The 25,225-nt window shown below is 49.4% G+C and overlaps 1 protein-coding gene across 2 annotated transcripts in view; it reads left to right on the forward strand.

Annotated features, from left to right (window-relative positions):
• Positions 1 to 8,235, forward strand: part of WSCD1 (WSC domain containing 1) — a 50,132-nt gene extending 41,897 nt beyond the window's left edge. For both annotated transcript variants that reach the window (XM_046677262.1, XM_046677263.1), the window contains one exon: positions 94 to 8,235. In XM_046677262.1, coding sequence (XP_046533218.1) covers positions 94 to 446 — 353 coding nt within the window. In that variant the 3' untranslated portion in view covers positions 447 to 8,235. The remainder of the gene's footprint in view (positions 1 to 93) is intronic.
• The last annotated feature ends 16,990 nt before the right edge of the window (positions 8,236 to 25,225 follow it).

The following is a 25,225-nucleotide window of genomic DNA, read 5'->3' on the forward strand; positions in this document are numbered from 1 at the left end:
ATGCTGGCCGCTTCCCTATCCTGAGCATCCGGAGGGCCCGAAGCCCTGCCAGGGCCGGGTCCTGATGTGGCGCCCCTTCTGTCCCCACCCCAGAGTGGCCAGACTTCGTCAACAGCTACGCGTCGTGGTGGTCCTCGCACGTCCTGGACTGGCTCAGGTACGGCAAGCGGCTGCTGGTCGTGCACTACGAGGAGCTGCGGCACAGCCTGGTGCCCACGCTGCGCAAGATGGTGGGCTTCCTCAATGTGTCCGTGAGCGAGGAGCGGCTGCTCTGCGTGGAGAACAACAAGGAGGGCAGCTTCCGGCGGCACGGCCGGCGCCCTCCTGACCCCGAGCCCTTCACCCCGGAGATGAAGGACTTGATCAATGGCTACATCCGGACAGTGGACAAGGCCCTGCGTGACCACAACTGGGCTGGGCTGCCCAGGGAGTACGTGCCCAGATGATAGGCCCCAGCCGCTCTGCCCACCCCGCCGAGAGCCGGCCACCCCCACGGGCTGCGCACGCGCTCGCTGGGACACACGGCTGCTTGTGCCACCCGCAGGGAGGCCTGCCCGGGTTCTGCGTCCCTCATGCGCAGGGAGACCCGGACACAAGCCTTTAGGCCACCCAGGCAGACACGATGTTGTGGGACAGACACCCACAAGCTCTCACAGACACGCTTAGACCGCCACTCCATGTTCACAGTGCCTGTTTTGATGCGCCCAAGCTGCCACGCAGGGTGCACCAGCCAATCCCAGACTTGCAGACACAGGCACGCAGATGCCAGGTTCTGCATTGCCGGAGGCTGTCTGTCTGTTTCACACACATACGCACACATGTGCACCTCGGGCTCCTGTTTCCTGGAGTTTCCTGTTTCCAGCCCCAGGCTCGGACTCACCTGTCAGGGGCCTTGGTGCAGGATGCCGGGCAGGGGGCCACTTGTGCTGTGAGCCGCAGACCTCGGCAGGGCAGTGGGCGCAGACTGTGGCTGCTGGGCCGTGCAGCTCTGACCGCCTGCCTGCTGTCCCATAAATAGGGGCCGTGTGATGACCAGGCACCACAGCTCTGCGGCTCCACCTCCCCCTTCTCTGCGGGTGGGCTGAGCGGAGCCCCCAATACACTCACCGACCTCAGGACCCCCTGCAAGTTCTGTGCACCCCCCGCCGCCCCTTCCAACATGAATCCTCCTTGGAGTGGGGCCTCCTTGCCTGGCTTTTTCCTCTATGGTCCCCAGAAAAGCTGGAAATTTGCGCCATGCCCCAGAAGCAGGGTGTGAGGGCAAGAGGACAGTGGGACAGGGAAGGGCTGGGCCTCCAGGGGAGCCCTGGACCCGATGCCAGCAGGAGGGACCTTGGGTGGGCCTGGGGAGACCCAGGAGGGATGGGTCTTGGGGACCATTGGGGATGGTTGCCCCACCATTTTGACAGTCCCCTGCTCTTTGTGGGTTGCCCCCTGGGGTCATGAGGAAGGGGCGCTGCATGGCCCATCCACATGCCTCCCCCCCACCGCCGGGGCGAGGCTGTGGCTGCAGCTTCTGCCTGACCTCCCTGGTGGCCGGTGGCTGAGCTCTCTCTGACCCTCTGTTGTTCACCCTGCCGCTTCCTGTCCTGGGCCTCTTTGCCACACTCTCTGTCTGTTTCTGTGAGGCTGACATCTTCCCCACTTGTTCATCCATTTCCTCAACAAAAATGGAAGGGCGCTCACAGATGCTGATGCCAGCAGTGTGCTGGCCTTGGCCTTGGCCTTGGGGAGAAGATGGATAGGAAGGCCCCCTCCCCCACCCCCAGCTCACAGTTTGGGAGGGGGAGGAGGGGTTGTCACAAATGGGAGTGAGAAACGCAGTAGCAGAGGAGCGTGTGTGCTGTGGCTGCTCCCGGCGGGTCAGCCCCTATGCCTGCGGTCTTCAGGGAACGCATCACGGTGGCTTTGAACTGGTCTTGAGGCATCTGTAGGAATTATCCCAGCAGAGCAGAGGGGAAGGGTAATTGAGGCAGAGAGAACAGCATGTGCAAAGGCTCAGAGGCTTGGAAAACGCTGGTGTGCTTTGCAAAACAGGTGAATGGGGTGTGGGACGTGTGTGTCTCTCTGAGTCTATGCAGTGGTGGGGGGGGAGTGGGTGAATGAGGTCAGAGGTGGGGACACAAAAAGGGACTGTCCTTAGAGCCACTCAGTGCTCAGCTGAGAGGGGCAGCGGTGCTGATGTTAATTACCCTCTCTGGTCACCCTTCATTACACATCTTGGGCTCTGGAAGGAGGCAGTGGAGACCAGGGGGCATAGGTCTGGAGGTGGAGGTGGACCCAGGAGTACAGCCCAGGGCGGTCAAGACACAGGGAGGGCCATGGAGAGCTCGGGTGCACCCTGACCCCTGTGAAGGGGAGGGAGGTGGGCCAGCCTGAACTTGGACAGCTCTGAGCCCTCTGCAGCCTCTCCAAGCCTAGGGTAACCTGGCTGGGCCCCCTGGTCTGACCTCCCCTCAGCCTGAGCCAAGCTGCATTGGGAGGAGAAGCCAGGGCGAGGAGTTTGGGAAAAGCGGGCATGGAAGGGCCCTGACCTCTGTTCCCTGGCCGGCAATGGGGAGGGCAGACAGGGCTGGAGGGCCTGGTGGAGCCGCCCTTCCTCAGAGGGAACCCTCCCCAGCCTTCGGCTTTGCCAATGAGAGTACTTGAGCTGTGTGCTCCTGGTGGCCTCCAGGTCCTTCCTGAGGTTCCCCCACACCCACTGCTGCTGAGGCTGTTTAGACCCATCCACAGCATCACTCGGCTCAGCCCAAAGCTGGAAACACCAGGGTCTTTGTAAACGTTTGTTGGCTCAGCGTGGCTCCGAGGTCAAGTCTGTGAAGGCTTCTGATGGGGCTGTTTCTCCCAAGTTGTGGGAGCAGTTGAGACCCTCCAGGAGTTCCACACTGGCATGGAAGGGGTCCCAGCTGGTACCTGCCTCCCAGAGCAAACCTAGTCTCAAAGGAGGCGGCAGACCAACTGGTGGAGGACAGGGACGCTGGCCGCCTCCTGAGACTGGCTCCTGGGCTGGCCTCACTCTCCCTGGCCACCTAGACATCTTCAGGGAGAAGACTCAGAAGCTGTGGAGGCTGGGAAGGAGAGAGGTGTGGCCAGGGGACCCACTGGGAGGGACCACAGCTGGGGTTTGGCCCCCAGGGCCCCCCACCCAGGAGTCAGGAAAGCAACAGCGCCAGCCGGTTCCTCCTGGTGCTTGGGTGGGTCCATTCCCTGCTGCCAGGTATGAGAGACCTCCTCTCCTTCCAGGTGGAGTGCCATCTGCCCCGATGGCCTTGGAGTTTCCTGTGCACTGTAGCCGGGCATGCAGATGAGCAGAATGATGGGGTCAGGGTGTATCCCGGCCATGCTGAGTCAGTCCAAACAGCAAGGCACCTGACACTAGGCAGGTGCTCCTGGCTGTTGGCTGAGCAAGGAGATGCAAGGCCCTGCCCGCTGCTGCTGGTTCTCAGCAGCCGTCCTCAGGCATGCCTCTGGGAGAGCAACTCGGAAGCGCAGGAAGGGGATCTGTCTGTCCTTTTGGGAAAGTCCGTTTGTCTCTGTCCAAGTTAGGTCTCATTGATAGCTCTCAGCTTCTCGGTAGAGAGGCTGCTGTCCAACCAGCCAAGGAGTAAACATGGATGCGTATTTAGGGGAGAAGTGTGGCAAATGCTTTAGGAACCAATCAGAAGAGAACAGTGAAACCCTGTCTGCAGATTCCAACGTTAATAGCAAGGCTGTGGAGTTCCACAAACCTGTGTTAAAACATGTAATTTTCATGGATTTCATCTCCCGTTGTAGATCAATTTGGAAAAACCAAAATATATAATTTTAAAAAACTGTAAAACACATTCTGATAATCCCAGTGATGTGTAAATGAGAGAGAAGAATAGACAGGCTTCCAGACCCTGGGAAGAAAGCTGCTTAATTATGTGAGCATCTTATACTGAAGTCTCTTGCCGCTAAAATTAGATTGTGAGTGCATGAATATGCGATAATGTTTGCACACCAGAATGCATTTTTTTTTTCCGTAAAAGTAGCGGGAGCTACTTGGTTCTTAGGGGGCCCCAAGAGAGAAGGTGGAAGTACTGGGGTTGATCTTTGTGGCTGCAAGAACTCTTGGGCATAGGCTCATTTTATTCGACTGGAAACTCATTGGAGGTGGTTGAAATGGAATGCCTCCGAGGTGGTTCATTCAGGTTTAGGGAGAAATTGATTGGTCTGAACCCACATTGATCACCACTCAGTTTGGGCGAATTGGCCTGAACAAGGTTTAAGTAGAAGAGAGAGTGGATATAATATAGGGTCTGCAGATGGAAGGGCTGGATTGTGGTCCCAGCTCTGCTCTGCTGTGGTCTTGGACAAGGCCTTTCCCTCTCTGGTCTCCATTTCCCATCTATAGATAAGGGATGTGATGGATGTTGTTGGTTGCATTCCCAATGTTCATCCCCCACTTCCTTTCCCGCAGCTCCTGATTTCTGTTTGGGGATTTTATGATCTGGCTGAACTGACTCAGTCGTCACTTCAAGGGGTAAAGCATGACCTGGGCTAAGCCAACAGCGCATTCCATCTCTCTGGCTACAGTGATTGGTTCAGACATGGTGGCTTCAGACATGGTCATGTGAGCCAAGGTAGTGCAGCCAGAGGGAATTTCAAGACTTTTTCCAGGAATGTTGGGTAGGGACTCTTTTTATCCCCCCTGCTGGATGTGAAAGCGGAGCTGGGTAATCCTAGGTGTTGATCGGGGCTGCCTTGGGACCATGGAGGGGAACCACTCTCAGCATGAAGCTACACTGCTGAAGGAAGAGTCAAGAGGCAGAAAGAAGCCAGGTCCTTGAAGACGTTAAGTACAGGATCAAGCTTTGCCTGCAACTGGCCCTACCTCTGGATGGTTTTGTTACATGAGCCAATAAATTCCCTTTATTGTTTAAGTTGGGCTGAATTGGGTTTTTGTTACTTACAGCCCAGAGCCGTGTCCAAAGGGCTTGGATTGAAAGGCCCTGGAGCTCCGACATCCTCTGTCTCTGTGGCTGATGTAGGCAAAGACTGAGACTCAGACCAGTATGAGCTGGTAGGATTGGGAAGCTGTTTTCTAAAAGGAATGAGGCTGGGTATGAAATGCTCAATAGGAAGCTATGCTCAGTCAGCCAGAACAAGTAGCATTTGTAAGTCAGTACACAATGAGGTCACCTATATATCCTTAGAAAATCGTTCCTCTGATTGCCCAGCTCAAGCCATCAGTTGTCTCATTTAACCCTTAACCATCACTTTGTTATTATCTCCACTTGACAGATGGGGAGACTGGGATACCAGCCTGTAATGACTGGAAAAGTGTGGCCCAGCTGTATTTGCCATAACTCCTTTCATGACAGATGTGATGTGGTGTTGGAAGGAATTCTGTGATAAGCTATTTGGATTAGGGGGGAGACCCCCCCTCAAGGGACATGTTTCAGTAACAACTGATGGGCAGTAAACTGCCTTGAAGAAGGGTGGGTATGGTTAACCATACAGCTTTGGTTTTGCTGAGTGAGACATGCAAGCTTGGGGCAGAGCACAATTGCTGCCATTGGAGGGGAGGTAGGATAATGCCACTGAGAGTTCCCTTCTTCTGTCCTTTCCTCTTTAACCCTACTGTGTGCTGGAAATATGAGGGACAAAGGGAGTTGTTTGTGGCCCCTATCTTCAGACTCCCCTTGGAGTGTCTGACTATAATACATATGCCAGGATGGAGATCTAGATGGTATGTAGAGAAAGCCAAGGGTCCCAGGAAATCATGAGTGCTCCCTTTTGTCCCCAGTGCTCCCTTTTGTAACTGAAGATAGATTTGGGCCCCTCCTGAGAACTTCTACCATGAAAAACCATTGCAGAAATCTGGGTCCCTGCCAAGAGAAATATGAGCAGATCCACCCTAAATGACAAGCATAATTGTTTATATAAAATGAGGAATCTTGATATCAAACAAAAATAGAAACAATTCCAGCTGATGCTGTGAGTGTAAGAATGAGTGGAATGAATTAACTTTCCAAGGTGACTTCAGTACCTAAGACATTTTTTCCAGGTTCAGACATCAGCAGTGACAGATCTGTGGCTTGATGGTGTGGCCAATGATGCTCAATGACAGAAAACAGTGTTCTTACAGTCACGAAGTTCCACAGACGTCATCCCACATGTGCCTCAGTGAGGGAGACAGTCTTATTTCCATTTGGGCGGAAGAGAAATTTAGTTTCTGAGATTGAGCTGCCCAAAGTTCAAACCCTTTATTTTACAGAGGAGAAAAATGAGACTCAGAATGGGGAAGGGTTTCCTACAAGGTCGTGCTCTGAGAATGAGTGTGGAGCCAGGGCTGGAATGTGGGCTCTTTCCATGAAAGCGCCTGATTGCCCCTGTACTGCATCCCTATGGCTCTTCCAGAAGTGGCTGGAGATGAGGCGGGTATGCACATTCAGCTCCTATGAAAGCGACCCCATTAATTTCACCGCTAATTCTTTGCCAAAATAATTTTTGTGAGTACCTGAGTTCAATTTTAAGGGCCATTTATCAAGTATTACCAGAACTTGAAAACCTGCTCGGGCCTTTCCAAAGCAGTGAGGTTGGAGAGAGGGACCACAACTTGCATAAGATAGGAGCCCAGAGTTTTCATCTTAAGTCACAAACATCCCAAGCAGCAGAAAGGCCCTGCTCCTCCAAGATATTAATAGATAAGCATCTTTGGTGCCAGAGTCCAGCAGTGTGTGTGTTTATGAGTATGCGTGTGTGAGCTCCAGCTGCTGACAGACAACTGCCCCTTTGAATCACATGCCAGCCTTCCTGACCACTACAAGTGACCAGAGCCTGGCCACCTGGAATTTGGCATCAACCTACTTGGATAACTGTCTTCCCCCACAGTCAGAGCTACCGCATCCAGATGACACAGTATCCACTCCCGCTTTGGAAGGCGGGGCACACGCTTAGTACGTTTCTGGGAGGAAGCCTGGGAGAGCAGAGCAATGGTACTAGGCATAGACACTTCCATCTGGACCCAGCCTTCAGCCACCTAAATTGTACCACGGGACTTGCCAAAGGTTGAGATTACACCTCACCAGATTCACCTGGATTAGTTTTCTATTGCTGCATAACAAATTACCGCAACCTGAGCAGCTTAAACCAACACACAAATGTCATCCCGCAGCTTGTGTAGGTCAGGAGTCTGGGCGTGGCTCAGCTGGGTCCTCCACTTCAAGATCTCACTGGGTGGCCATCAAGCTGTTAGCCAGACCGTATTCTCATCTGGAGGTTCAACCGGGAAAGTGTCCACATCCAGGCTCACTCAGATTTTTGGCAGAATTGAGTTGCTTGTGGTTATAGGGCTGAGGGCCTCAGTCCCTCTGACCCACCCGTAATTCTTGACTTGTGGGCCTCTCATAGGAAGTTCCCAACATGGCTGTTGGCTTCTTCAAGGTTGGCTGGAGAGTGAGACAGAGTGTTACACACATTACATAATCACAGAATGCCATCCCTTCTCCTTTGCCATTTTCTACTGGATAGAAGCAAGTCATGGGCTCCACCCACTCTCAAGGGTAGGGCATGAAAGGCAGGAGGTGGGCATCATTGGGGACCACCTTTGGGTCTGTCCATCACAACATCAATATGGAAAAACATCAATTTGGAAAACATCAATCCAGAAATCAGTACATTCTTGATGGTCTCTAGAGCAGTGCTGACCCCTGGATTGCATTAAATGCAGTGGATGTTTTGAAGAGTCATCCAGGAGAACCAGGTTGTATCCATCTCATAATGAGTTCAGGGCTGATGTCCCCAGTCCACTGCACTGACATTAACAGAATCATTAGGAACATCCCCAATTCATATTGTCCATCTCTATACTCTTTTTTTAATTTGTCTTGCTCAGTACATAGTGGGCCTTTCAGCATCTGGACTTCTTTCTTTAATTCTTGGACATTAACTATTTTTGATTTGAATGTTGCCACCTCTTTCCTTCTCCAACCCCTCATTCAGGCATTCTTTTACACTGACACGGGAACTTAAGAATCCAGTTTTTACACCTCAGCTCTTTTTCCATACTGTCCGTCTCTCAGACCCGTTGTCCTGGGTTCTGGGAGAATTCTTCGCATTGATAGTCAAACATTATCATTTGCTCTTCACTGTGTACATTCTTCTCTTCAACCCACCTGTTGATTACTATAATTATGGTTTGTATTCCTGAGACAGCTAATTGATTTTTTATAGCAATCTGAACTTGTTTCACAGAAGATACCCCTTCAAATCTCTCTGGGGATATTAAATGTACATATGCAGACATTCTCTACTGACTGCTCTGTTTCCTTGAGAGTGACTTTTTTCGTTTGTCAGTTTTGCCGTCTGTTTCATGGTTTTGGGTTTCATCAAAATTTTCGCAATGTGTGTTTATAAAAGGAGAGGAGAATTTTGCAAGGCTGAGCTGTCCTGGCTGTCCCAGGTTTGATACCTCAGCTAACGACCCTATTAATTACCCCTCGGCTACCCTCTACTCCCAAATTCCCCCAACTCTCAGTGGGCAGCAGCCGCCTTTCTGAGGCTCAACTCCCCGCCACATCCTGGGCACTGACTTCCTTCTTATCTTCCTATCTGTTTTCTGTCTTTCAGAATTTGTCCAGTTTTTGGTCCACTCTGGTTCTTTTCTTGTTTTGGGGCACAATGATGTTGTCATCTACATTTGGCTTCGGGAAGGAAAAAGTGGAGCAAATGCTCGCTTAGTCTACCAAGATCACGAAAACCAGATCTTTGATGTTCTCAGGTTGCCTAAGAGCATCACAAAAAATGCTGACCTGGAGCGAAAAGACCTGGGTTCTATTCTAGAAGCATAGTTTACTCGCTATGTGACTGGGCAAGTGTGTCTTCCCCTCTCTGAATCTCAATTTCTTCATTTAAAAAAAATGAAAAGTTTGACATAAGAGTTGTCTAAGTCCTCATCCAACTTGGACATTCTAAAATTCTGCTTATCTCCTGCCCATATTCTGGCGGAAAGGAGCCATCTCTGTACCTGCTTGAAATACAGGCCCTCGCCCGTGATACCATAGCAGACGGAACTTCACTAGAGAAGCCAATCTTTGTCAGGTCTCCCCCCTAAAATGCATAGTGCCCTGGGAAAAAGAAAATATCCTTAATGTCATTTTTGTTTATTCCTTTCATTCTTTATTTTTTTTAATTTGATAAACAAGTCGCCAACATTTTTCGTTCACTTGAAAAGCTCTATTTACATATTCCCTTCACTAAATTTCAAGGCAGCAGAGGCAGGACCAGTGTTGTATTTTCTATTTATCTCTGTAACTTCAGTCCCCAGCACAGGCCCTGGGCTGCAGGAGACACAGGAAGGATTAGTGGAAGGGAAGGAGGGATGCATAAAAATCTGAATCACCTAGCTTTTAATGTTTTCCTGGAAAATGACATCTTCCTCAAGAATAATACCTTGCTTTTTCTATTTGTGAGCTGAGAGGATGTTGCTGAAGATACTTGGTTGAATTTTTTTCATCAATTCTTTATTCAGAAGCTTTGGGGCTGAGTTGAGCTATAACCATTCAGTGCTACAGGTTAAAACAGGCAAAGAAATATGGGGGCCAGCTCCGTGGCCGAGTGGTTGGGTTTGCGCACTCCGCTGCGGTGGCCCAGGGTTCGGATCCTGGGCGCGGACATGGCACCGCTCGTCAGGCTACGTTGAGGCGGCGTCCCACATCCCACAACTAGAAGGACCTGCAACTAAGATATACAACTGTGTACGGGGCGGGGGACGGGGGGCGGTGGGGGGGCGGGGGTTTGGGGAGATAAAGCAGAAGAAAAAAAAAAAGAAATATGGCAGCCACCAAATTCCACTGGAGAGTTGTTTTGGACTACTATACGAGTTCTCGGTCAGCCATCTGTTCCTGACTCTTGGAGAAGAACAGGAGACTAATTGGCAGGATTTTCAACAACCTGTTCATGGATCTTCAGGAAGACAGTGTAACGGCGTGAGCCCCAGCTTTGCTCCCCGCGGGAGCCTCCACTGCAGGTGGGCACCATTTTTATTTGCTTGGGGCAGGTGGGCTTCTCCACCTCCTTCAGTTCTGCAGCTCATTTTCTAAAGCTAATCATTAAATCTCTAGCAAAATGTTTTTTCTTCTAAATTTAAAACCCCTCTCTATTTTAGGTCCCAAGGTAGAGCACAGAGACCGCCCCCTCCTCTTTTCCTCCTGAGAGCAATTGCGGAGGGAAAGTGTGTTTGGATAAGTGGCAAGGAGAGGGAAGGATGGAGGACATCCTACCCTGGACCCCCTCCCATGCCCTGGCCCAGGCAGGAAATGATGAAGATTTCTCTTGCAGCCCCACTTCTCAGGTTAGGTGAAGGCAAAGCCTTTCTCTCCCTGGGATGGGGCAAGGGTGAGAGATGCAGACACAGAGCGAGAAGAGTCTGCGTCCTAGGAGGCCTGGAGCCTTCCACTCCAGCAGTATTGTAGAGTCTGAAGCACACTGTATTAGTTATCTATTATTGTTTAACAAATCACCCCAAAATTTAGACATAACTTAAAACAAACGTTTGTTAACTCAGAGCTTCTGTGGGTCAGGAACCCAGGCACAGCCGAACTGCATCCTCCGACCCAACAACTCTCATGAGGCTGCAGCCACGAAGCTGGCTGGGCTGCGGTCACATCTGAAGGTTCGACTGGGAGAAGAATCACTTCCAAGCTCCCTCGCATCGTTGTTGGCAGGATTCGGTTCCTTAGGGGCTGTTGGACTGAGGACCTCAGTTTCTTGCTAGCTGCCAGCCAGAGGCCACCCTCAGTTCCTTGCCACGTGAGCCTCTTCATAAAGCATCTCACAGCATGACCGCTTGCTTCCTCAGAGTGAGAAAGTGAGAAGAGCTAAAGAGTGTGAGCAAGAGAGAAGTCACAGTTTTGGTAACCTAATCTTGGAAGTGACATCCCGTCACTTTACTGTATTGTATTTGTTGGGAGCAAGTCACTAGGTCCAGCCCACATCAGGGAATGGGATTGTACGGGGGCTTGAATGACAGAAGGTGGGATCATTGGGAGCCATTTTTAGCCGCCTACCACCCTCCTGTTGAGGACCTCCTCCAGCTGAGTCAGGCCCCTCACAGTCCACACTGCTGTAGCTTCCGCTTGACCTCTCCCCTTCGTGGAGCCGCATCACAGCCTTCAGCATCCTCAGCCATGTTTCTCCAGACCTGTAGGCTGGCTGGGCTCCTGCCTACCTCATTGTTGAAGGTGATGGCTCATTTCCTGCAGTCTCCTCCCTTACAATGGCTGCCATCACTTCTTTCTACCAAAGAGAACTGTCCTGGTCCCACATTCAGCCTGGCAGGGAACCAACAAGGCAGGGAAACTCTGGCCAGACGTCTTAGTGGTATGGCGCACTCCATGGGCCCACCCGTAAAACCTGCTCTCGGCCTAATCCATTATTCCCTGTTACGCCCAAGCTTCCCCATTCCACAGCCACATTATCCTCCATCAGATAATTAAGGGCTTGGCTTTCCATGAGAGACCTTAAATGTCACCTTTCTGCCACCCAATACGTCTTTGAATGACACGGACTCTAATGAGATGTTCAAATATAGAAAACTGAATGACTCCTTGCTTTTGTCGTGACATTTATTCAGCCGGAGTGATCTGACTACACCACTACATTACTTATAATTTCCACCTGACCTTGGGTGGTGGAGTGTAATCTTTAAGGAAACTATCCATTTAATCTCCCTTGCCTTATTAGCATTTAATTACTATGACAAATTTCCAGATGTACAAAGGATGTTAGGATTATAATTCAATTTTCCCCTCAAATAGCCCAGCAGCCAAGGGCAGCGGGATCATCTCTGACACAGTCGAGTTCCGATTGAGGAAGTGGCCTGGGCCTGGCTCAGTCTTCTGCCCTTAGAGCACCAAGCACAGCTTATCCCAACCATAGCTCCCCAGAAGCACATCTGCTGCAGAGGAACAACAGTGGGAAATAATCCAGAGACGCCCTCATCTATTCTCACTCTTTTAAAAAGCCACATTCTGCTCTGTGAATTACGCTGCCATTTTCCCACAGAAATGCTCCGTTTTGATACCTCTTGCCTATCCTACTCCCACAAATCACTAAGCAAGTCTTACCTAGGGTCGTGAGTCCTTGGATGTGGAGAATGAGACAACTCTGAGGAGTGGAAAGATCACGAGACGTGGGATCCGGGGCACTTGAGCTCTAGAAATGTCTCTGCCACTAACTGTCTGTGCATCTGTGGAAGACTTGGGCTCCTTCTCTATCACTCAAGCATGGCGGTGGAGCTGACATCTGGGTTGGACCTGATGACCTTGTCTCCCTCACCAAAGTTCTTTGGGACACCAGCTGGGCTGGGGGAATTGGATCCTCTCTTTCGGTCACTGAGACATCAGCCTGGCTGCTAGGTGTGTGAAATGAAGACACATGCACATGGGGTCCGTGGAGCACAGATGCCATCATGCAGAAGGTCTCTGCAGAGACCACTGAGTGACATCACCATGCTGAGAGAAGGAGAACCTGGAAGTAGACATCCCAGAGGAAGACTGAGATGGTATCTGTGAATATTAATGGTAGGATGGCAACCAAAACCCAAAACAAAAATTGTGCGCCTGATCAAATCAATACTTTCATTTGTCTGGGGGATTTTCTGGTCCCTTTTCATGGGCAATTTACTTTTCCCTATGTGAACTCATGTAATACATAGATTTTTACTTTCTTCTTTTTAATTTGGCATTATATCATAAATATTTTCCCATTTTGCTATAGTCATTTTTCTATCTTATTTTCCCCCAGTTCCTCCCCTTTTCCCACTTCCTGTCCAGCCCCCTGCTACACTACCAACAGTGACCGCCTGGTACTATCCATTCACACCCTTCCTAGACTCCGATAAATATAGAAAAGTGCGTGTGTGTCCATATCTATAATCTCTATCTGTGAATCCAGCGCATTATTTAGTGGGAAATAAAACAACAGAATAAATAGATCTATATAGATACAAGAAATTTGGGAACCATTTGTTTTTGCAAGAAGGTGGTCATACATTGCACCGACTGTTCTGTCTTTTTATTTTCCACTAAATAACGCACTATATTCATTCCCTTAGAGACGTAGCATAATATAGTAGGGGTCTCAAAAACGGGGTGCATACACCCCACTGGCACAAGGAAAAAGTATTCAAAATTTTATATCTGTTTATTTTTGTCTCATCCCTTTAAAATTTCTATTTTGTGTTTGTTTATTCTGCACTTAAGATATTCATATATGCAAATAAATATCCGTATTTTGGAGGTGCATGCTGTCATCAAATGAGGAATCAAAAATACTCAGAGACCACCACTCTGCAGAATCCGGGGACAACCTAAACACATGTTTCCGTTTAGATGGATATCCAGGCTGTTTCTAGCTGGGGCCACTATAAACAACGCTGCAACAAGCATCGCTCTACACACGCCTTTAAATACGAGTGCTTTTAGATCTATAGGAAAGAGCCCCAAAGGCAAATTGCTGATTCACAGGATATGCATGGTTTTGATTTTAGTTGATATTGGTGGCCTGCTCTCCAAAAAGTCTGTAGCAATTCGTTTTCCCACTTCATGGACCTTGCGAGTTCTCACTCTTTGCAACCTTTGCCAGTGGGTGGGTTGAGAAATGACACCCAATCTTGAAGGGCACCTTCAAGTGTATGTGAAAGCCTTGGACAAGATAACCTCTGAGCTCCTTGCAGCTCAAGTGTCCACGATTCTCCAATGATCTGTTTTCAGAGCTCACCTGTTACAGGTCTGTCTTTGGTCCGCCTTCACTAGCCGTTTGTGAAGCCAAGAGACATCTACACAACAGCTGCCAGAAGCCAACGCATCAAGGGCTGCAAAGAAAGCAAGCTGAATGGAGTCCACGAGATCGTCTTGCCAATACTGTTCAGCTTGTACAAACCATCTAGGCCAAATCCCTGTGATTTCATCCAGAGCAAATAATAAAAAGCGGAGCGTAATATTTCTAGGATGAGCATATTCATGGTAAATATTTTAAGATCAACGGCTCCACAAAATACATTTTCCTTGGAGTTCCACTTTTCAAATGGCTTTGTATTAAAAGTGCTATTCAATAAATATTCATGGGGAAATTCATTGATGTATTTTACCATTTATAGCTAAAATTTCAACGATCCTGGGAGAAAAGATGTATGATGCATGTTTCACCCTCTTAGGAGAAGAGTGGTGAAAAATGCATGATGCACTTTGGTTTTCTCTGGCTATAAACCCTCCAAGGCAGGGAGCTGTGCTTTGCATTCCTGCGCCTATCCAGCCACTCCTGGGAAGGCTTGCAGCCTGGGCAGAATACAACCAGCAAGAAGGACTGAGGGAGGGAGGGGTGGTGGGAGGGGAGGCAGGCCCGTGTGCTGAGCCTTTTCAGAGTCTCTGAAGCCCTGCCTGACAGCTCCCATTTGGTGAGCTCTTACTACACACCTGGCGTCATTCCTGAAACTTCCCATGCCCTCTCTGCTGAGTCCTCACCACGCCCCTGTGAACTAGCCACCGTTACTCCTATTTTACAGATGAGGAAACTGAGCCTCAGAAGAGTTAAACAATTTGTCCCCAAGGTCACAGAGTTACAGTAGAATGAGGATTCAGACTCAGGTCCATCTGGCTCCAATTTGCCTTGTTATTGGTCCCAGCTTGCCTCAGTCCCCATCTATACTTTCTCTGGGTCTCTAGAAGTCCACTGGAACTGCGGGGATTGGAGGAAGGTTGATGTGGTGTGAAATGCCTTCTTCTTCACCTCTCCTGGCTCGTGGTCCCTGGTAAGTGCAAGCTGGCTGTCGACTCTGGACGTGAGGTGTCCCACTGCCCCCGTGACATCATTCTTCCTGGCCCCTTTGCCTGTGGCAGGAAACAAACTCATACAGGCAAAGCATTGAAAATCTGGCTATGTATTCCTGCCAGTTTTCTCAGTGTCTCAGGTAAACGTATTTATTTTATATTGGCAAGTTTTACCCTCGGCAATGACCAGATCCCACCACTCCCTTGCTCAAGTTGCTGGAATCACTCCCCACGGCCAATAGGATAAAACCCAAAATGCCCCACTTGACTTGGCCTTCAAGACCCTCTGTATTCTGGCCACATAACCATCCTCTTCATGGCTGTCATCTTCAGTTTATGCTCAGCCACTCTAGAAGGTTATCTGTCCTTTTCCCACATTTGTGGTCTTCCATCTTCCTGGAATGCCTTTCTTCTCCCTCTCTGACTATTAAAGGCTTAAATATCCTTCAAGGCCCACCTGGAATGGACCCGCCTCCTCTAAGGAGTTTCTCTGTTTCTCCGGGGAAGAATTAATGGGTTTCCCCTCTAGAATCCTCACAGTTCCCTTTCCATCATTCTGCTTCTAACCATCGTTGGTGCTTTTCATATCTGCCTTTCCGGGGGACTCTGAGCTTTCGTAGGGCTGGGGCCGTGCTAGCTGTTTATCTCTGTTTCTCCAGCACCCCGCTTGACACTTGGCTCCAAGTAAGAGTAACAATGACAACATCAACCTCAGTAGTAATCGCTGACATTTATGGAGAGTTTAGAATGGATTTTACTGAATCCCTCAGAACAATCTCATGAGGCAGATACTATATTTCCTCCTATTTAATAGATGAGGAAATGGGGCTTTAGAGAGATTGCGTGGAAATGGCAGAGCTGGAATTTGAACCCAGGGTGTCTGGTTCCCAAGCTAACCACTCTGACCTGTTGGTATCATTAGGTGCTCATTAAGTGTTTGTTGCATTAATAATCAAGTGCATTAATGAGCAACACAATACAGAAAAATCACCCACTCCAGTGGCCAAAGCAAGGCATTTTCTAGTCCAAGCAATGACAGCAAGCTTTCTCTGCCATCATCCAGTAATTGCCCTCCTCCCACTTGGGAAAATCCCATCAACACACAGATTATAGAAGCCACACTGGCTGTCGTTCCAAACACTCTCCCAAGGGACGTAGAGAAGAAGGCCCTTTTGGGGCCAGGATGATGCTCTGATGACCCCTGGAAGACAGGACCTTGAAGCTGCATGCAGGCCAGCAAGGGTGGGTGCCTCTGGCTCATTCACACCCCAGCTCACCTGATCCTCCGGGGACGAACCCTGGTCTAGGGCCTCTCCATCGCGTCGGAGAGCAGCAGCGCAGGAATGTTTGCAGAGCAGAAGAGAGCAGAGTGGGATGCAGGAAATGAGACGAAGGGCAGATGGAGAGCCCACCAGGGCAGCGCGGACGCCAGGCTGCAGCTGTGCCTCTGCTCGTGGGGAACCACAGGTGCTGGCACAACGGAGACCCCTGATGCAGGAGCGCGGGAGGAACAGCCTGCATCTCAGTCCCAGAGAAGCCTGAGGTGCTGGGTGAGCACATGGCAGACATGTTTAGCTCGGGGAGAGGCCACATTCACCTGGGGCTCAGCCAGGAGCAAACACAGGGACTGTGGCCTGGCCCACCTGCCTGCTGGCGGCCACCCAGCCCTGCCTGATGCTCAGAAGGAGCGGGGGGAGCCGTAGAGCGTTCCCTGTCCTCCCGTCTCCCCATTTGCCCCACACAGGGAGAATTCTGGAGACACGAGCACACAGACATTCAGTGACACCTGCACGTGTACACATACGCACATGCGCACACTCACCGCCCCCCCCAACACACGCACACACACTCAGAAGGCTTGTCAGGCTTCCCAGCACTTCAAAGCACAAGCAAATTGGTGGATCTTGTTTCTGGAGAGAAACCAGCACGTCCTGAAGGCCGGTGAGATGCGTTCCTCCCTCTGAGCGACCGCCAATTGGCTCTTCAATCTCCATTTTCATCCTTGATGGTTTTCTGGCCTGGTACGTGATGGGACAGTGGACCTGGGGGCCAGGGGTCAGCCGGGGGCCAGAAAACAGAGTCGCATGGCCAATAGGAGAAAGAAGGAAAAGAAAATGCATTTCATATGGAGGATTTAATTTTCACTTAGGAAGATTGAAATAATTTCCTAAGGTGGTTTTGGAAACACATGAAAGTGTTTTTCTTTCTGAACTTAAGAGGGGGGTCTGGAGGCTGTAATTACCTTCCTGAGAGCCAAGAATCTGGTCTCCTTTCCATAAGAGCTGGGAGCCAGTGGCAGTGGGATGCAGAGTCTCTGCCAGAACCACAAGGAATGGGCTATGGGAAGTCCCAGCCAATTCAGCTGAATCCATCCATCCATCTAGCCAGCCAGCCAGCCAGCCAGCCAGCCAGCCAGCCAGCCTAGGGTCATTTGCTCATGTAGTTAACATTGATTATCTCCTGCCATGTGTCTACCTTTGGCCTGACCCTGGGGTCCAGGCCCCTGAAAGGACCTCAAACCTCCTCTGGATTCTATGGAAAGAAAGGGGTACTGATTACAAGGGCTCTTCCTGTTCTAATTCAAATGCAAAACAGAGGATAAATCCTCTCAAGTGTGAAAACTCCCTTGGCTCCAGAACAAGGCAGTAGTTAGTTCCTGGCCTAGCCCAGGCCAGGTTCTCAGGAAAGACCTGCTGATCCAGGGTGACTAGCAACTGTTTAAATGCCCTGAATGAACTCCACACTCTCCTCTTTGAAAGTCTTTCATTTGGGTTTCATGATGGAAGCGAGGATGAACGATTATGTAAGAGTGTCTTTTGCGACAAGTTTATGGGTGTATTTTGAAGGAATTGAACATACGCCTATTAAGCATGGGGAGAATTATCAGTGAATGTTTTTAAATGACCAATAAAAATGAAATTATCATTGCTCATTGTTTTTTATGGATCATAATGTGTTTTTTTTCTGATGGAAACATCCGACAAACTTGCCTGCTAGACGCCGGCCGCTAATTACGTGGTTAGCGCACAGAAATCCATGCAAGTGGGTTCTCGCCTGTTGTGATTCATCTTCATAAACGTAATTGGCCCAATGAAAGAGACCACAAAATAATTCTGCAAACAGGAGACGGATTCAATAAAAACTGATTTTACGGGGTTTTTTTTCCCCCCAGAACTACAAGCTTGGAACAGGAGTTTTTAAAGAACATATCAGATTTCTTACCAGATTGCCACTCCTATCTCAATTTGTTCATCACTATTTATCAGCTATTTACTGAAGACTTACTCTATTAAGATCATTAGTTTAATACCGGGGAAACGCAAAACTTGAAAGGAATTCCCCACTGCAAGGAACTGGCAATCAGGTAAGGAGCATCTAAGCAGCAGACAGATTAATGATGATACAAGGTGGACAGTAACAAGTCCCCCAGGAGAGATGTGGAGAGAGGGCTACAGGACTTCAGAAGCAGAGTGGTTGCTTCCTGCTGGGGCATCAGAGAAGGCTTCATGGAGGAAGTGGCGTTTGAGCTGAACCATGAATGATGAAGGGATGGGGAGAGGGTAGGGGGGTAAATGGCCATTTTGAGGAGCTAAGGCACAGAAGTAGGTTGGTTCAGACTAACGTGGGAGCAATTTTAGTGGCGTGCAGGAGGGCAAAAGGTGGTGAGAGATGCAGTGGAAAGGTAGGCTGAAGGCTGTTGTCAAGTGAGAGATGCGTATTTTTAACTTTTCAACTCGAGGCTGCGCCCCCCTCTCCTCTACATGTGCAATAATATTAACTGATGCTGTCGTTAGAGCATACCCATTCCTTGCCAGACCCTGTGCAAGGGTTATAGGGGAGGCCCAGGTGAGTTGGGTACAAAGCCCACCCCCAGAAACTCAGAAGGGAGGTGAAAAAGATGATGTGGCCAATCCTGGCTGGAGCTCATGTCTGTATTTATTATTGGAGGCGGGAGGTCACTGTTCAAATGAGGCAGCAGGCCCCAGATGAGCTCACCATCCACCCAATTCCGTATCGCAGCAGGCATTGTTAGCATGAGGCTCTAGTTGCTTCCAAGGCGAAAGATTTTTAGACCACTTACTGCCAAATACTTCTTTTCTCTATCTCGGTCGCCAACATTTTCCTCCTTGAAAATTCGAATGAGCCAGGAAAAGACACAGAGAAGAAGTGTTCAGGGAGATAGGAGGGAAATGCAAATGAGAATCACAAAGCAGAATTCAAGGGAATGGGGAATTTGAGGAAGGGAGTGGTTGACAGGGTCACACGCTGTAGAGAATTAGAATAAGAGGAGGACTGGCTGCTGTCCACTGGAATCGGCTCGGAGAAAGTCATTGACGACGCTGTCAGGCCATGTCATAAACATGGAGCCCAGAGAGCAGAGGCCAGGGGGCAGCAGCGGGAGGAGAGAGCTGGTCTGGCGTCGGGGTGGGGGGAGTCTCACAGCCCGTACAGGTGTCTAGTCGACTGGCCGCCATCCACACCTCTGCTTGGCTCTTTTGGTCTCTACTCCCGTCAAGAGACCTAAAAACTCTCAGGAAATTCTAATTCACTGCTTTTTTGTAGAGTAAGTTATGTGCTACTGTGACATTTCACATTGAAGGATCTTTGAGATGCCTGGGGTGTGTCCCGCAGGAGTGCATGGGACTAAAATCCTGACTCAGTGTCCTGGATGTATCATAGCTTCTTCCCCTTCTCTCTCCACTCACAGTCCATCTGCCCTCAACTTCTGTTTATTCTCTCTGCTTATCGTCTCATTTCTCTCTTCCCCCCGTGGCTTCCTTTGTGGTAGATCGAAGTTCTGGTTCCCATTCTTCACTGCTTTGTAATAAATTTCACTTGTGTACTCTTCCTGTGGGCTCGTGGTCCTCCCCGCTCCTTGACTTTGGGTTGACCATAAGACTTGTTGGGACCAACGAGGTGTTAGTAGATGTGGTGCAATTAGAAGCTTGAAACATTCTTGTGCGGTTGAGTTTTCTTGTTTGGTACTCCCGTGATCCACCCGTGAAGATTCTGTGCCAGAAAGATGCTGCCACTTCAGACTGGGACTGTGAAGAAACACGTGTGAAATAGACCTGAGCCTGCTCTGGAGCCAGGTCCCGCCGACCTGTGGCCTGAAGCAGAGCCACCTAGCTGAGCCCAGTCTAGATCAGCCACACTGTGATCAACCTGCAGACCCACGATTGTGAGAGTAAATACTTATTGTTTCAAGCCACTGAGTTTTGGGCTGGCTTGTTACGTAGCATTACTACAGCGTTAGCTGACTGATCCAGCCTCACTTGTTCAAGTCCTCTCCTCTCACTCCTTAAGTCCAACTGCCATACAGACTGTTAGACAACCTCAGTCATAAAGAAGAAAGACTTCCCCTTCAGAGTTTTTCAGTAGCTTTTCCAGAAGGTTTTTCCCTTTGTTCATTCATTTGTTCATACACTCAACAAACAGAGACCTGTGCTGGGTCTTAGCGAGGGCAGTGGGGAGGGAAAGTGAGGGGTGGCTATAAACTGGAAGGAGACACATTTCATTTCTTTAAGTGAGAGAGACAGACATGTAAGCAAATCGTTAAATCCCAAGGTGCCTGCCATATTTCCTATCCTACAGCAAACCAAGCGGATATAAAATAATCATTCTTGCAAACGCCCTTGTTTATACTTCAAAGCAATTATCTGTGGGTATTTTTTAAAAAATCTATAGTAATTACGAGTTTGCCTTTTTCTTTTTCACGTATCACATGAGCCAGTGAGGAAGTGGAACGCAAGACATCCTACCATATGTCCTTATCAAATACATTTTCCTTTAAAGTGTGCTTTGTGCATCCTTCTGGAAGATGGGGAATGAAATGTACTTGTAAACAGACAGAAATGATTCACGGATCATGATTGCTTTTCATCAGCTGCATCAATTATAGACAGCAATGGGACTTGGTGAAATACATTTACAACTTGTTAAAAACACTCCTTGAAACAATTCAGACCTTGTTATATTCCCGGTGTGCTCAGCCAAGCATGGCAGGGCTGGCAGTCAGCAGAACTTAGTCCTCACACCAAATCCAAGCTGACCTCGGCCACAAGGAACGGCATGCCCGGATGGAAACTCTTTCTGATCTCTCTTTCCATTGTCGTGGGAGGGATGGCAGGGAAGCCAGGCATGAGATGAGTACAGATTTTGATAAGGTTGTCGATACAGCATCCAATCTGTCATCAAGCCAATTACTACTATGCCAGGTGATAGGCATAAAGCAATTCAAGTAAAGGAAGAAACACATGGTCCTGCCCTCAGGTCACTTATGGTCTTACGGGAGACATAAACAATTAAAGATGCCATTCCCAGCTCCACCATCTACTAACTATATGATATATAAAAAACTATTAAATATTCTTTAAAACTACTTAATTTCTCTGTCCCTCAATTTCCTCATCCATAAAATTACAATAATAATAACTACATTATAGGACTGTTGTGAGAATTAAATAAGTTAATACATGTTCTGGCAGACACAGCTAGTTGCCTACTCAATATCCATGATCCCCTCCTTCTTTTTTTTTCTTTTTTTGGGTGAGGAAGCTTCACTCTGAGCTAACATCTGTTGCCAATCTTCTTCTTCTCCTTTTTTTTTTTTTTTTTTTTTGCTTGAGGAAGACCAGCCCTGAGGTAACATCTGTGCCAATCTTCCTCCATTTTGTATGTGGGATGCCACCGAGGCATGGCTTGATGAGCAGTGTAGATCTGCACCCTGGATCCAAACCTGCAAACCCAGGCCGCTGAAGTGGAGCACGCCAGACTACTATGCCGCAGGGCTGGCCCTGATCCCCCTTTTTTTAACTAAGAGAACCTTGATTTTGTTGAGGTGGCAATGCATCTTGACAAAATACTCGCCTTCCCAGACTCCCTTGCAGCCATGGTGGCCCTGTGACTCAGTTCTGGCCAAGCAGAAGTAGATGGAAGTCTTGGTGAGGGCATTCTTTCCTGAACAAAAGGAGAAAGTTTCACAAGAGACACTTTTTGTTTATCTTCTTGCCAGAAACACATATATGGAACATCTAACTACCTTGAGACCATGAGGATGAAACCACAGGCTCAGGGCAGTGGAACAGAAGATGGAAGGAACTTGGCTTCCAAATGACATCCTTGGGCACCTGCATAGACCCTATGCTACTTATTTCCAGACTGGTCATGGGAGGAATAATTCTTGCTTAAGCCGTTTTCTTGATTAAGCCACTCTTATAGGAGTTTCTGTTTTATACAGGTGAATGTATTCCTAACTGCAAACAGGTGAAGTGTCTGGCATGCAGGAAGCATCCAATAAATGCCATCAGTGCTGTTGATGTTATGGCCACGCAGTGCAGTGTGATGGTGGCATGGTGAGGGAAGCACAGGGAGCCGCCAGACCTCTCAGGAGGGCTTCTCATCCAGACCAGATGCAAAATCCTTAGAGAAAGAGACGGCCAAGCAGAGACCCGGACGGCCGGGCGGGAGTGCTGGCAACTCTAACTTTGAAAGGACTTTTCAGGTAGACCCCTGTTGCCACCACTGTCCTCCCATCCTATGGAGCCTCTAGTTTGGATGTTCCCACAGGCTCTGAAAGCCCTCCTGCTTTCAGTCTTACCCAGATCATCTTCTACCCTTGTTTCCAGAGAAATCTTCCTAAAACGCGTCTGGTCATATTACCAGCCCCAGAGGAAAACCTCCTGAGAGCAACCTCTCACCTACACAGAGCTTCTCAAAGTTTCCATCAAAGAGCCCCCCGCCTGCACCTCCGCAGAGGCTGCAGCAAGCCCTGAAGAAGTGCAAAATGTATTCGAACTTTTCTAATTCAATCCTAAAAAATCGTGTAATTTTTGCACTTTTATTTTGTGATATATTCTTGTTGGTTTTAATATGACAGTGTTTTAGCTTACTTCCTAGTGGGCTTTGTTCAGGTTCCAGGAAGATGCACTCTGTTCAACTAGCAGCTCTGAGCGCCACCTCGGACTCTGCTCTGCCCCTCGGAGGGCGTGCCGGAGCTCCCTGTCCGGGCATCAGGATGGTACCTATTTGGCCTCCGGGATGCCTCCTCGCCCTTCCACATGCCATCCCTTCCTGACTGAGTGTCTTGCTTCCCAGCTGTCTGGCAAAGCTCTGTGTCGGCTCTCGTGTTAAAGCACCCGCCGAGTCATAGTTTGGGTATGGTTAAAGCGCCTCCAACCTCTGACTCAATTCTGAATCTGTCAAGGACAAGGGTTGAATTTCATTCATCACTGAAAGTCTTCCGTTTTCCATTGTGTAACAAATTACCCTAAAACCGAGAGGCCTAAGACAAACGTTTTATTTTGCTCACAATTTGGTGGGTCAAGGATTCTGGAAGGGCTCAGCTGGGCAGTTCTCACTTGGAGCCTCTTGTGCAGTTTGCAGGCACGTCACACCCGGGGCTGCAGTCATCTGAAGTCTGGGCTGAGCTGGGAAGGCCGGGACGGCTCCCGCACACGGCTGGCAGCTCACGCTGGCTGGCAGCTGGGAGCTCGGATGGTGCTGTCGGCTGGAGCGTCTCTGTGTAGCCTCTCTAGTCAGACTTCCTAAGGTGGCTGGCTTCTCCTAGACCAAGTGTCCCAAGAGACCACGTGGAAGCTGTCTATGGCCCCACAAGTCATGCAGTGTCACGTCCAACCACATCCTATTGGTTACGAGCCAACATAGATTCAAGGTGTGGGAAATTAGCACCACTTTTTTTTTTTTAAATCCAGATGCCAGGTAGGGAGACCCTGACTTCTGGTAGCCCTCCTGGGCTCAACTCTTTTTTTTTTTATTCTAAAGATTGGCACCTGAGCTAACATCTGTTGCCAATCATCTTTTTTTTCTTCTTCCCCCGCAAAGCCCCCCCAGTACATAGTTGTATAGTCTAGTTGTGGGTTCTTCTAGTTGTGGCATATGGGATGCTGCCTCAGCGTGGCCTGATGAGCGGTGCCATGTCCACGCCCAGGATCCAAACCGGCGAAACCCTGGGCTGCCGAAGCGGAGCGTGCAAACTTAACCACTCGGCCACGGGGCTGGCCCCCAAGCCTCTACTTCTTAATGAGATCCCATTATAGAAGAGCAAGTGGGATGGAAGCTATTGGTGCAGCCATCTTTGGAAAATTCTGGCTGGCATAAGCATCCCACCATTTAACCCACCTTATGACGAACGAACGAATGGGGATCTGAGCATTCTGAGAACTGCCAGCATTCCCGGGGTAAGATCTTGACGTGGAAAGGGAGTGAAACCTCTCCCTATTTTCCTGTCCAAAACCTTTCCTCTAGGACCCGCTCTGCCTCTCCCTGCCTGAGGGCGAGAGTGGAGGCCAAGAGATGCATAGAGGACAACAGAGGAAGGAAAAGGGCGGGGACAGAGGGAGGAAGGAAGGGGTCGGGAGGTCTCCAAGTCTTGGGAAGGAGAGAAATAAAATTCCCCTCCCTTGGTATTTCCTACTCCCACCAGCTTCAATCCTTCTTCCCCGCCCCAAATAGGAAATGGAGTGGTTGAGATGCATTTTGAACATCCATCAATGGCTGGTAAAAGAAATAGACACCAAGCTTGGTATTCCACATTTCCCCACTGGGATCATTTCTGCTCTCCTCCCTCAGGGCCTCAGCCTCCCCCTTCCCATTGGGACAAAGACGGCTTTGGGCCAGCTCATCTCTTGGAGCTCCTCCTGCGGTTAAATCCTGTGGTTTCCTGCCAGCCACCGCCACGCAAGCTAGCACGGCGCCTGCCTCCTGGGGAGAGGCAGCCTGTCATTCAGAGAGCTCTCCTTCTCCAAAATCTAACATCCCCTCATCTCCCATTATGAGTTCAGTTATGGGAGCCTTCATAGCAGGTGTCATTAAATAGACATTAAGACCCAATAGGGCATGTTTTACGGGACCATTACCATATGCCTGATGTTTGCTGTGACAAATGGATATCCAGCCAACCACGCCATGTGATAATGGGCCAGGAAACACCCCCTGGGGTGAGGTAATGTGATTAGAAGATGAGGCGCTCATTGTTTCATGCCATCCATCCCGTGGAAGGGGGCTGCCTCCTCTTTGCTGGCTCCGCCTGGAAGCCAGGCTTCACTCTCGTCTCCCTGGGTCCATCAGGCTCTCGGATCAGGAGAGGTGGAGACCCACCGCCTGGCCAGCATGGTCAGCCTGAGCGTGTTCCAAGGAAGTTAGCCTCGTGCCTTAAAGACAAAGGGCTCTGCTGCCTCAGTTTCTCTCTAGCTGTTCTGTCTTTGGAAGCCAGAGGCTGAACAGTAAAAGTGAACGAGCTAACTTATCCTTCTGCTCACGTGAGCAGGAAGTTGGCCCTGTCCAAACATGGAGAACTCACCTTCATTTCCACTGCCCACCGTCACAGGTAATAAAACGTTGCTCACGTGCTCTGTTAGCTGGAGGCCTCTGTGCTCTGGAGGCAGCATGGCGCAGGGAGCGGGAGCGAG

This window comes from Equus quagga, chromosome 11 (genome assembly GCF_021613505.1).
Source record: "Equus quagga isolate Etosha38 chromosome 11, UCLA_HA_Equagga_1.0, whole genome shotgun sequence".
In the NCBI taxonomy this organism is placed as follows: Eukaryota; Metazoa; Chordata; class Mammalia; order Perissodactyla; family Equidae; genus Equus; species Equus quagga.